The sequence below is a fragment of the Loxodonta africana genome, chromosome 14, assembly GCF_030014295.1.
Source record: "Loxodonta africana isolate mLoxAfr1 chromosome 14, mLoxAfr1.hap2, whole genome shotgun sequence".
NCBI classification, from domain to species: Eukaryota; Metazoa; Chordata; class Mammalia; order Proboscidea; family Elephantidae; genus Loxodonta; species Loxodonta africana.
In genome coordinates this window covers 88,699,849-88,713,316 of record NC_087355.1, presented here as the reverse complement: position 1 = coordinate 88,713,316, position 13,468 = coordinate 88,699,849, and the positions used below count along the sequence as shown (strand labels likewise).

The following is a 13,468-nucleotide window of genomic DNA, read 5'->3' as shown; positions in this document are numbered from 1 at the left end:
GAGTTTGAGAATCTTTACACATGTTTAGGAGTTTGTTTTTTTTCCCTTGAACTATCTGTTCCATTGAAGGTTCTTGACCAGAACAGGGAGATAGGCAATAGAATTTGTGAGTGGGCAGGGAGTATCTGCTTTGTTTTAAAATTATTTGGCTTTTGTCTTACTCTCAGAATTTTAAGTCCCCTCTAATGGCGTGGAGATGCTGCAGTCACCTATCTGTGCCCGTAACTGCATAGGAGTGCTTACTAGTAGTTGTTGAGTTATGGAACCTGTACATCCAGCAACAAATGTTTAGTTATCAAAGTTATTTGTTGAGTTTTATCTAGAAGTGAATATTTAATTCTCAAAATTATTTTTTTTAAATATGCATTTGTTGCTAAATATTTAGGTACCTTGTATGTTTATAATATTGTTTGCTATCCAGATTGAGTTAGAGATGAAATTTAAAGGGGTAGTAGAGAATAAGAATTTAGAGACCATCTCAAGAATAGATTTGATATGTTGAACTAATGACCTAAGACTAGACAGTTGTGAGATGACATCAAGGACGTCATGCGTGATGAAAGCAAAAGGTAGTTAGAAAGAAAGAAAAGACCAAAATGGATGTCAGAAAAGACTTTGAAACTTGCTTTTGAGCATAGAGTACCTAAAGGGAAAGGAAGAAATGATGAAGTAAAAGAGCTGAACAGAAGACTTCAAAGAGTATGATAATGAAATATTAAAAAACCTGGAGTTAGAAAATCAAAAGGGAAGAACATGCTCGGCATTTCTCAAGCTCAACTGAAGAAAAAATTCAAGCCTTGAGTTGGAATACTGAAGGGTTCTACGGGCAAAAACTTGAATGACAGAGGAAGTGTTAAGAGAAGATGAAAGGAAAAAACAATCATTGTACCAAAAAGAGTTGGTCAACATTCAGCCATTTCAGGAGGTAGCATATGACAGAGAAGCCGTGATATTGAAGGAAGAGGTCCAAGCTGCACTGAAGGCATTGGTGAAAAACAAGGCTTCTGGAACTGACGGAGCACCAATCGAAATGTTCCAGCAAACGAATGCAGGACTGTCAACACTCACTTGTCTATGCATAGAGGTTTGGAGGACAGCTGCCTGGTCAGCCGGCTGCAAGAGATCCATATTTATGCCCTTTCCAAAGAAAGGTGATCCAACAGAATGCGAAAATTGTCAAACAATACCATTAATATCACATGCAAGTAAGATTATGCTGAAGGTAATTAAAAAACGATAGCAGCAGTACATGGACAGGGAACCACAGAAATTCAGGCTGATTCAGATGAGGACTTAAAACCAGGGATGTCATTGCTGACGTCAGATGGATCTTGGCTGAAAGCAGAAAATACCAGAAAGATGTTTACCTATGTTTTGTTGACTATGCAAAGGCATTTGACTGTGTGGATCATAGCAAATTATGGATACACTGTGAAGAATGGGAGTTCTAGAACACTTCATTGTGCTCATGCGGACCCGTACATAGACCAAGAGGCAGTCGTTCAAACAGAACAGGGAGATACTGTGTGTTTTAAAATCAGGAAAGGTGTGCGTTAGGGCCATAGCCTTTCACCATACTTATTCAGTCTATATGCTGAGCAAATAATCCTAGAAGCTGGACTATAGGAAGAAGAATGAGGCATCAGGATTGGAGAAGTCTCATTAACAACCTGCGTTAAGCAGATGACACGACCTTGCCTGCTGAAAGTGAAGGGGACTTGAAGCACTTGCTGATGAAGATCAAAGACCACAGCCTTCGTTACGGATTGCACCTCAACATAAAACAAAAATCCTCACAATTGGACCAGTAAGCAACATCATGATTAACAGAGAAAAGATTGAAGTTGTCAAGGGTTTTATTTTACTTAGATCCACAATCAACACCCGTGGAAACTGCAGTCAAGAAATCAAACGACGTATTACACCGAATGAATCTGCTGCAGAAGACCCCTTCAGAGTGTTGAAAAGAACAAAGAAATCTGTTTTGGAAGAAGTACAGCCAAAATGCTCCTTAGAAGCGAGGACAGTGAGACTTCGTCTTGCTTACTTTGGACCGGAGAGACTAGTCCCTGGAAAAGGACATCATGCTTGGTAGAGAGTCAGCGAAAAAGAGGAAAACCCTCAGTGACAGGGATTGGCACAGTGGCTGCAACAGTAGGCTCAGACATAGCAAAGAGTGTGAGGATGGTGCAGGACTGGTCAGCGTTTGGTTCCGTTGTGGATGGGATTGCTATGAGTCGGAACTAACTCAGCAGCACCGAACAAAATCAGAGAATGATAAATAGGACAAAACAAAGATGGAACCATAATGAAAAGGCAAGATTAAATAAAATTTCTACATGCTTATTGGTTTTATTTCTTGGTGCATAGTAGAAGTTTCATCCTTGATTAGTCATGGGTAGCTACAGTGTGGAAGAACTGTTTGCTGCGCAGACATAAACTCGAAGTCCTCCCGGGTCTAAGTTATTCTTCAGGCAGTGTGATCAAGTGACCATCACAGAACTGCAAGACCAGGGACCTGCCTTTCCCTAAACAGCACCACAGTTGCAGACTGAGCCCCCTCATTGGTGCCGGGTATCTGCAGGTGTACTCCTCTGTGTCCGTGAGCCCAGGGGAGAGGGAGGGAACCTGTGCTGGCAGTCCGCAGAGAAGGTAGGATTTGTCTTAGGGTGGCAGTTGTGACAGATACCACCTGCACTGTGTGTGGTCTGTTGAAGGAGGTGACCCGGTGCGTGAAGATGATTACACAGATATCTACGAGCAGGGTGTGGCGCTGAGCAGGGCCGTAGAGGTGATGTGATCAGATCTGTGCTCTAGTGAGGACAAACTCTATGTGATGTGCTCTATGAATTGAACTGGCCAAGCTGGGACAGGGAGACAGAGGCGCTTTTGTGGGAGTTTGAAAGAGGCGCCAGCTCCAGTCTGTTGCAGCTTAGGGATTTGTATCTTGGGAAGGAGAAGAAGCTGTAGAAGTCACCTTAGAATTAGAATAAGGTGCCCCTTCCTCTGGGCTGACCCCCATCTCAGAGCCAAGATGCGAAGACTGGACTGCAGGCTGGGTTCCCTCTCCTGCTGGCCCCTCTCAGCTGGGCGCCTTGTGCGGGGCACAGCTTGTACTACTCTTCTCAGTGGCTGTGGCAGGAAGTCCAGGCCTTGGATCACAAAGCCAGAATGTTGCCTGCCTGTCGCAGTCTCACACAGCTGTGTGGGCTGCTCAAGTCCTTCCTCTACTGAAGACAGCTCTCTTCCCCTGCGCTGTGGTTGACTCCTCCAATCTGCCCCTTTGTGTGCACTGTCTTTCTGATACCGAGTTTCCTCCCTCACTCCTTCCTCCGTCCATCCTTCCTCTCCGCTCTTGGTGAACAACCTCCTCCTGGGATCCTGTAGCTTGAGGGGGGCCTCCCCGTACTACTTGGCCCACTCAGTGCCTGGCAGGGCAGAGACGGGGCACATATCCTCACCTTTGGTGGTGGACACCCTAGGCCTTGGGTGGCTTTTGTATACAGTGTATGTTGTACTATCTATCTTTTCTCACGGGAGGGCTGGGAACATTCTGTGTTGTAAGTAGCAGCAGCATCATGCTCACCACAGAAATAGTGTGCCACAGTAAAGAAATACCCAGCTTGTGCTCAAGCTTGTCAGATGTCTTACATTCTTAGTTGTATAATAAAAAAAAATTGCCAATTTTTAAAGACCAGTGATTGTTTTCTTTAATTGGCATTTTTATTATTCACCTAAGAGATTGAAGGGGTTGACACACGTGATGGAAGGGCAGCTGCTGGTTCCTGTCATGTTCACAAGCAAATCTTCCGCGTGTGCTGCCTCTTCACACACATCTGTGTACACAGTTTCTCACATGTGAGTCTTCCGCACCTGTTGCCTCTTCACACACATCTCTACATGATTTCTCACAGCGTGAGTCTTCCACGCGTGCCTCTTCACACGCATCTCCGCACACGATTTCCCACAGCTGGGGAGGCACAGGACGAGCCCGGCCTAACACTTACTTTCCCAGCCCCAGGACAAAGCTCTGCTTCTCTAGGGAACTGTCCTGGTGACCTCCTGCAAGGTGACCTGCATCTCCCGTGCACTTGGGCGGCACATGTGCTGGAAGCGTGAGATTCTTGGGGTGCTTTAGACTGCTGCACGTAAAAGTAATTCCTTCATAAGCTGGAGAGAGCAAGTAGTAAACTCACTGGCTCCAAGTTCAAATAACTTTCCATGTGTCGTCAGTGTTACCAGAAACCTGGCCTTACTTGTGTGTTCCTGAGTGTTGTGTTTTTTAACTTATATTAAGGTCGCAGCCCGGTCTCAAACAGTGTGATCTTGTTGTTTCAGAAGGGAAACCCCCTGTTTGGGTCTAGTCCTCAGAAAGTACGGACTCTCTTAGGGTGCTCTTCTGCATCAGCAGGTTTTGGGGATTTTACAAAGTTGGTGTTGCAAAATTGTTTTTTTAAGTATATGTACCTTGTTTATCAATAAAGAAAAGGGAAAGACTTCTTCTGGTGTTTTTTAAAAAATTGTCCACGTTCATAAAAATACCATTTGAGGAAAAATGCCCTAATTAAAATTGAGTAATTGATTTAACCTGATAGTCTTTTACAGCTGGCTTCTGCTGATTAACTAAAATAAGTGAGCATTGCATTACTCTTTAGTGTAATAATTGTTTTCCAGCTTGTAACGGTTGTTTTTGTGGGGGAATGTGTTTTAGGGCATCATTCAGAAGATAGTGGACAGTCACAAAGTAAAGCACGTGGCCTGCTATGGATTCCGCCTCAGTCACCTGCTGTCGGAGGAGGTTCACTGGCTCCATTTGGATATGGGTGTTTCCAATGTGAGGGAGAAGTACGAACTTGCACACCCCCCAGAGGAGTGGAAGTAAGATTACAGACCTACTTTGGTTTGACTGACGTGTGATTTAGTTCTGCATGTTAAAAACATGCACGAGGGATGTGTATATCTGTGTGTAATTTTCCCACTGATTTTCATGACTACCCCTGTATAAGTGAAATTGCTTCCTAACTATTAACCACTGGTCTTTTCTGAACTCCTCTTTAGTCTGTCTTTGGGCATCATTAACCTCGGGTTCCTAATGAGCCATCTGATTCCTTTCTTCTGCTGGTCACATTTCTCAGTGTTGCTTTGTTTCAAACTCTGCTTTAAGTAGAATTCAGGCCCAAATTCTTTTTACTTTCTGATCTGATATTAGCCTTTTGTGCAGCAGGACTTGATGGCTGTATCCAGGAGGAGACCACCTGATGATGTCACTAGTGGGATACATAGCTTGCTTTCCTGTACCCAGTAATCGCACCTGGGCCTAAAGAGAGTGGGTGTGGATTGGACAGTCACCTAGAATATTAAAATTAGGAAGTGATCGTTTACTGATTCATGTACTAACATCAGTGAAACTGAAATTATTTCAAAGTCAGTCAGAAGTATTCCCTGTCATCGTCCTTCCCCTGGTTCTCCCTCTCCTCCCTTAAGGGTTTTCCCTTAATTTTTTTCACTGTGTGTAAACCAAGATGGTGGTAGGAAACTGTATGTATAAAATAGTTACTGTTGAGAAAAGTATTAACTTGTAAAATTGGGCCTTGTCTGCAAGGGTCCTCGTGTTTACAAGTGATGCTACAGAAATAAAGACAATTGTAGATTAAAGAGGCCGTTCTTTTTTCGGTAACTTTCAGTCCCAGGATCTAAATTTATTAGGGTAGACATTTTTTAAAGAAAAACATGTTTAGGTAAATAGATCTTTAGTTGAATAAAATCTTGTCCCACTTACAGATTTTAAAGGAGATATAGTTGCATTTTCAAATTAATCAAATAGCTGGAGGTGAGCTAACAAAATGTTTCTTGGGAATATAGTTTGGTTGATTTATGTCAGTGGCTGTAGAAGATTGGACCTACTGTTAGTTTACCAAGTAAACATTTTAAAACCACTCGAGGATATTCTAAATGTTAGTTAAAAATATTTAGAGGTATTTTTATTAAACATAATTCTCTCAATTTATATAGATATTTCATAGGTAACCCTGTCATACAATTTGTTAACACAATGCTTTGCCTAGAGTAAGTGCTCAGTAAAGTGTTTGTTAAATCTAATCTCTGAGTTTAGGAGCTTTGGCTTTGCTCTTTTAAGCCAATTTATTTTACCTATTTCAAGTATAACTGAGGTGGTGCTACTTCATTTAATAGAGTCTTTTTGAGTCCACAAAAGTAAGAAAAATTTAGTCCAGGTTAGGTAGAACCTCTCCTAGGCTGAGCCCACCTGAATGAAGGGTGATGAAGATACTGTTGTTGGTGGTGATACTATTGATGATGATAGTACCAGCTGACAGTGGTTACTAAGAGCCAAGCCTGCTTCAGCTGTGTGCTATTTATAAGAGATACCAAAGTGTATATTTCATTTAACGCTCCCAACAACACTATGAGGTAAATACTACCGTTATCCCTATTTTATAGATGAAGAAACGGTGATTGAGGGAAATTGAGTAAGTTGAAGTCACGTAGATAGTTAGTGACACAGCTTTGATTTGAATCTGTCTGACTTCATAGTACAGGTTTTTAAAATTGGCATGTCTACTGCAGTAGGAATAATGTAGCCTGAGAAACTGAGACCGTAGCTAGGCTTTTAAGGTTCACAGATTCATGAAGGTTGCATGGATAGTAGGCAGAGGTCATGGAAGAAGAGAATGTGATTGAAGATAAAATTGATATGTGCATGGTATTCTCAACAGGGTAATACTGAGGGTTAGTACTGATTGCTCTATATGTTAAAATGAGGGGGAATCTAAAGTATCAGAAAGGAACAGGAGACTATCCCAAATAACCAAGCAGATTTGAAAATGAACTAAATAGAAGTTCTAGAAATCACTGAATGGATAAAACAGCAGAATTAGACATAGCTGAAAATTTAGTAAAGAAGGTAGATCTGAGAAAATTGCCCAAAATATAATATAGATGAGCAGGTGGAAAATATGAAAACAAGTTTATGTAAATGAAAAATGAGAAGGTCATTCTAGAAACTATAGAAAGAATAAAAAGAATGGGAAGGGCAAATGTCCAAAGAGATAATGGCTGACAATTTTCTATAATCAGTGGATGACTCGAATCCTCAAATGCAGTATTAACTTCAAATCCAAACAGGGTTTATAAACAAAATCTACACTTAGGCAGACTGTAGTAAATAGCAACAGCTATAGATGCCGAGAAAATAGTGGAGTAGTAGATTCAAAATGGTGAGAAAAAGGAACTGGTAATCTGTATTTGTTTACCCAGTTAAATTCTCCTTGAAGAACAGGGTGAGATGGAGACATTTTCCTTAGAGAGTTTCCCACCAAAGGAACCTCTGACAGATTACCTCAGGAAAAAGGAAAATGATCTCTGAAGGAAGATTTGCGTTGCAAACTGGGAGAAGATACTTGCAAGGAGTGGTAGCAGAAAAAAAAAAAAAAAAGAAGGTAGATCTAAATAGATGTTGGCTCCATGAAACAAAAATAGTGATAACATCTGATTTTTATGTTTAAAAAGTAGAGCGAAAGTACTGGATGGTAGCATGCACATCAGAACTACAGCGCTGTCAGCCACGTCTTCAAATCCTGCGTTTGGGTTATTATTGAAACGTAAGGAGTAGATGGTAAGACAGTGCATGTACAAATAGGTCTGAGACAGGCCATCAAAAGAAGGCAAGAAATGGAGAAAAAGCAAGCATGGAAAAGCAGGATAAGTAGGGAGCACAAATAAGATTTTAGAAATAAATGCAAATATACTAAGAGTAAATATAAATAGTCTTAACTTTCCAGTGGGAAGGCAGAGATTGCTGGTACATGATGTTACAGGATATCAGCTATCTGCTTTTTATAAGAGATACCTAAAACAGTGATTTTCAAACGTTTTTCTTGGACTTAAACAAAAATAAATACATTTTACTTTGAGATCCAATACACACGTACAGGGTGTATCTCAGAACAGTTTATACATATAATCAGTCAGTCCCTCTCTCTACATATATGCATTTCATAAAACTGTACTCAGTCTTATTATTTACACTATAAAGTCTAAGGTTTTCAATTCCCTCTGTTCTGTTTTACTTCTTTAAAATAAATAAATAAATAATTTCACAGCCCACTAATGAGTTGGGATTTCCACTTTGAGAAACTCACGTGCCTAGTCACTGAGCTGCCACGGAGGACGCAGCAGCCTCTCCCTCCAGCCCCCTCACTTCCCCATGCCCCGTCCCTCTTGCCCGCCACCGCCCTCCACAGGCCGTCTCCACCCAGGAAAAGGAGTTGTATGGCATGTCTGCTTTCCGGAACCTCCACTCCTTCCACCCCTCAGCTGACGCAGGTGAGGGTGACAGCCTGTTTCCTGCCGGGACTGAGGATTTTATCCATAAAAGACTCCGACAGAGAAGCAGCAGGAAGACCCTTACGGCTGTCCAGGGGATCACTGAGGATTACGATAACAATGAATTAGTGAAAGCACTTCAGAAGTTCACATGCAGCAGCTGTACAGTTGAGCAGCCAGGGCATGGGGAGGTAATTCAGCCACGGGATGACCAGCGCGAGAGCATACGCCAGCTCCGTGTAGAGACTGGCCTGGCTGAGGACCAGCCCCTGCAGGTTCATCAGTTCCGTGTAGAGACTGGCCTGGCTGAGGACCAGCCCCTGCAGGTTCATCAGTTCCGTGTAGAGACTGGCCTGGCTGAGGACCAGCCCCTGCAGGTTCATCAGTTCCGTGTAGAGACTGGCCTGGCTGAGGACCAGCCCCTGCAGGTTCATCAGTTCCGTGTAGAGACTGGCCTGGCTGAGGACCAGCCCCTGCAGGTTCATCAGTTCCGTGTAGAGACTGGCCTGGCTGAGGACCAGCCCCTGCAGGTTCATCAGTTCCGTGTAGAGACTGGCCTGGCTGAGGACCAGCCCCTGCAGGTTCATCAGTTCCGTGTAGAGACTGGCCTGGCTGAGGACCAGCCCCTGCAGGTTCATCAGTTCCGTGTAGAGACTGGCCTGGCTGAGGACCAGCCCCTGCAGGTTCATCAGTTCCGTGTAGAGACTGGCCTGGCTGAGGACCAGCCCCTGCAGGTTCATGGGCTTTAGGTGCTGTGTGTGTGAGTGAGGATTTCCTTGCAGTGAGTAGAAAATGTCACTTCTGTCCCTTGTGACGAGTTTAAAACCTCACAGTTTGTATAATGTAACTATTCAGGGTCCACTTTTAACTTGAACTAGTGTAACTCCTTCATGCAATAAACTAGAGAGAGTTAAAACAAAACATAAAACATAAGGACAGGTAGGGAGGAAACAGAATGTAACAGGTGAGTAATAACTCGGGGGTGGGGGCAGTTTGTATTGCAGTATTAAAAGCATATGAAAAAGGTTTGTAGGCTCAAAAGCATTAGTAGGAATGGGGGGTAGTATATAACAGTAGAGGTTTCAGTTCACTAGGAATTTAAGATAGAAATAGAACTGTTAAACTTGTAAATTCCTAAAGACATTGCTCAAAATACATAAAGTGAAAATGTTAATGATAAAAGAATAAACATACCTCTCCTAATGATTGAAAGGAAACCCTGGTGGCGTAGTGGTTAGTGCTACAGCTCTTAACCAAGAGGTCGGCAGTTCCAATCTGCCAGGCGCTCCTTGGAAACTCTATGGGACAGTTCTACTCTGTCCTGTAGGGTCGCTATGTGTCAGAATTGACTTGACCACAGTGGGATTTTTTTGGTTTTCTGCTAACCAAAACGTTGGCAGTTTGAATCTACCAGGTGCTCCTTGGAAACTCTATGGGGCGGTTTTACTCTGTCCTGTAGGGTCGCTATGAGTCGGCATTGACTTAACGGCAACAGGTTTATAATAATTGAAAAAGGAAGAATATAAGTGATAGTAAACAACAGATGTGAATTATGCATTTAACAATTCTTTCTGATGGAGAAATACGGAATCCTGCATATTTATCAGTTAAAAGCCACACTTTTAAACAACTTGTGGTTCATAGTAAAACACTCAGCTTTGCTGATGGTCTGGCATTAATTTATTTTATGATGCACTGGCCCTTGGCCTGTCTCTGGCCACCCTCAGCCCTCCGCAGTGTTGGACACGCTCACCGTTTCCTGCTCTCTCGGATGCTTTCTCTACTTCCTGGGCACCGGGCTCTCCTGGTTTTCCCACTTCACTGACTGCTCAGGTTCAGCCTTCCCTTGCCTCACCTTTAAATTTTGGTGTGCCTCGTGACTTCTTCTCTTTCTACTCTCCCTGGGCCTGCCTTTGGCATTACATTTACACAGTCAGTTGGGTGGATACAGGGAAACCAATAACGTTATTGCAATAACCCAGGCAAAAAGGATAAAAGATGGTGGGCTGGGGAGGAGTCGTGGAAGCAGAGAGAGACAGGTGCACGGGGGTGTGTTTTTAAGAGAGCTGACAGGGCTTGCTGCTGGCTGTTTACGGTTCTCAACCATCCAGTTAAATGTGTAAATCAGTCTTGCTCAGACACCCCCATACCTCAGCACACCTGGAGCATATTCTGTTTCTGACATCTCAGCCCTTAGTTCCTTCTGCTCTTCCTCCCCTTCCTTGACTCCAGCTTCATTGGTCCCTTTAACAATTCAGTTTTCGGTTTAACTCTATTTTGGGATCATTTTCATAAATTTTTTCATAAATACTCAGGTTGGGGTCTAATTCAGTGTTTTCTTTCTGTTGAATAGTGTAGCCACCCATCTTACCTTAAGCTTCCTTCATCTCATCTCCCTTTTTTGCCATTATCTTTCAGAACTTTTCAGTTACTCTAGCCAGACTGGCGTTCTTATTTGCTTTTGAACAAGCCATGCTTATTGCTCAGTTGGGGCCCTTGAAGTTGGTGTGACTGTGCTGAGTATGCCCCCGTGCCGGGCATGGACCTCACTTTCTTTTGGGCAGGTGCCCAACTGTCACTGCTTCCCACGACCTTCCCCCACCATGCTACCTGAAGGGCCCACTCTACCTGCTGCTCCTGGTGATTCTCCACCAGCTTACACTGTTAATGTGTTACAGTACTCATCAGGACTGACGTTGTGTGTTTGTTTATTTTTCTTCCTCAGAGAGCTTGTCTTATTTACTGCTCTTTGCCTGGTTCCTAGTCATGCCTGGTACAGAGTAGGCACTTGTTGAATAAAAATTGAATAAATGAATGTATTGATAATGCAGTTAATAAAGTAAGCCCATAAACAAATATGATGATGTAGAGACCTGTATTCAACTAAGAACTAGACACTATTTTTGATTAATAACAATATTACCATATTAACTTATGTTGCTTACTACATGTCAACCATTGTCCTTAGTGCTTGACATATTTTATCAATATTAGTTCGTATTATGAGAGTCTTACCAAGTGGGTGTGAGAAACTGTGGCTTAGAGAGGCTTAGTAACTTTCCCAAGGCTCGTGCAGTCTAACTGGATGGCTGGCTGGAAAATGAACCCGTGCACTCAGCTGTTTCCTTTCTACTTCGTGAGAGTTGTATAACTTTATTACAAGGAACAGAACATCTCATCAGTGTCCTCTCGCACTCGCAGGTACCTTCTCTTAGTCCGTAGGTGGATCTGTGAGGGCGACTGCGGTTCTGGATTTAATTCTGAGATGTAAGGTTTTCATATTAAAGTGAAAGTGTTGGGAAAGGTCAGAATAATTGGATATCAGCTTCCATTCCTGTGAGGTTTTTGAATACAAGTTGTGCTTGTGTGCTGTCTTCTATGGGATCTTTTCATATTGTTGGGGAAGCCTGAAATGTAAACTTTTCCCCTTGAGTCCTCAGTTCCTCCAACATGGTGGTGAGCTGGCTTGCAGTGCACTTACTTGCTCTTAACTGTCTCATGCTGGGTGACCTTATGGAGGTGTCCTGGCACGTCACTAGGGAAAGGGAGGGCCCATGTGATAATGGCCTTCCATTTGGGGAGGCAACAGCCAAATTAGATCCTGCCTCACACATCCCTCAGAAATCAGCGTGAGTGAGAATCGTAGTGAAGTGTCAAAAGCAGAACCTCAAAAAAGTTTAGTTGGAAATATAATTGGATCTGTTTCTGACTCTGGTGTAGGCAGGTTTTCATAAGATCCCGAAACTTTTGCATATAAAAGAAAAGAATGGGAAATTTCACCAAGTTAAAATTAAGACCTTCTTGCTGTCAAAAGTTATATGAAAGAAAGTACAAGGACAGGTTGCAAACTGGAGAAGATAAAACACAGGTAGCTGACAAAGGATGGTGTTGAGAGGATATAAAGAATGTCTACAGTCAATACGGAAATTGCAGGCAACCCAATAAAATGGGCAAGAGCCGTGATGAAGGTGTTTTCATAAAAGGGAAAACAAGTTTGACTAGTCATCCTAGGAAGACATTGTTGACTTCATGAGACATCAGGAAAATGCAGACCTAGACCATAGTGAGATTCCGTCTTACATCGTTGGGTTGGTCACCTACAGTGTCAACAGCTGGAGAGGATGTGGGCCCACAGGGTCTAGTCTGCACCGCTGGGGAGAACGTAAATTGGTTAGACCACCTAGGAAAACAGCATTCTCTGGAAAGTCAAATTACTACATTCCTATAATCCTGCAGTTCCGCTTTGCATGTCTGTACTAGGAGAGAGACCCAATGGTGTTCGTACCAATGCTCTTTGTGACAGAAACCTGGAACAACCCAATAACAGCAACAGCTAAGTAAGTTGCGGAGTGTTCACATGGTAAAGGAACTGCGGATACACGCAGCAACATGGATGCACTGTGTGGACAGATCTTAGCAGTGTCACACTGAGTGACAAAATTGAGTCCCAGCACAGCATTGTGGCTGTGCTAAAAGCCACCGACTGGTACACTTCACAGTGGCTCAGCTTATATGCATTTTACCTCAACTAAAAAAATTCAGTAAATCCCGGAAGATTACATACGGCATGATAAGTAAAAAGCAACAAAAACTTGAGGCAAATATTGTTAGGATAAAACCGTATGGGAAGTATAAACAAGGGAGCAGTAAACTCAGAGGGAACTAGAGGGCCCGTGCCTTTGCAGGGTCAGCATCCCCCATCCCTCAGGGCCCCTGAGGAATTTGGGCTGAAGCGCACAGTTCTGAGGCGGAGTTTGAAAATCCCTCATTGGTTTGCATGTGTCCACCTGCCTGTCTCTTGTACCTACCCAGTCTATCCAGGAACAGGCAGGAATTTCCTTACCTGTTCTGGGCTCCTGGGAGATCCCAGTTAGATAAGTAATGTTTGTTAGGCTCTTGAGTCAGCCAAAAAACTTTAAAGGTACAATGCCATGCCTAGTTTATAATGCAGCAAAAACATTGTGAAATTTTGAGAGATTTCCATCATTTTTTTTTTTCTTAGTTGTTGTAAAAATATAGATAGCATCACGTTACCAGTTCAACATTTTTCATATCTACAATTTAGTGAGATTAAACTTTAAAATTTTGCATGTAGGTAATTAAATTTTAGTTAACTGCCTGAAAT

General features: G+C 42.8%; 2 protein-coding genes across 9 annotated transcripts in view; both read left to right on the top strand.

Moving 5' to 3' along the window:
- Positions 1 to 13,468, top strand: part of PTK2 (protein tyrosine kinase 2) — a 252,340-nt gene that overhangs the window by 90,617 nt on the left and 148,255 nt on the right. For all 8 annotated transcript variants that reach the window (XM_064268126.1, XM_064268121.1, XM_064268124.1 and 5 more), the window contains one exon: positions 4,712 to 4,878. In XM_064268126.1, the coding sequence (XP_064124196.1) occupies positions 4,712 to 4,878 (167 nt within the window). The remainder of the gene's footprint in view (positions 1 to 4,711; positions 4,879 to 13,468) is intronic.
- LOC104845737 (uncharacterized) lies at positions 8,200 to 13,048 on the top strand. Its single transcript, XM_064268129.1, has one exon. It carries the CDS (start codon positions 8,295 to 8,297, stop codon positions 9,090 to 9,092), a length of 798 nt encoding a protein of 265 aa, XP_064124199.1. The 5' UTR covers positions 8,200 to 8,294; the 3' UTR covers positions 9,093 to 13,048.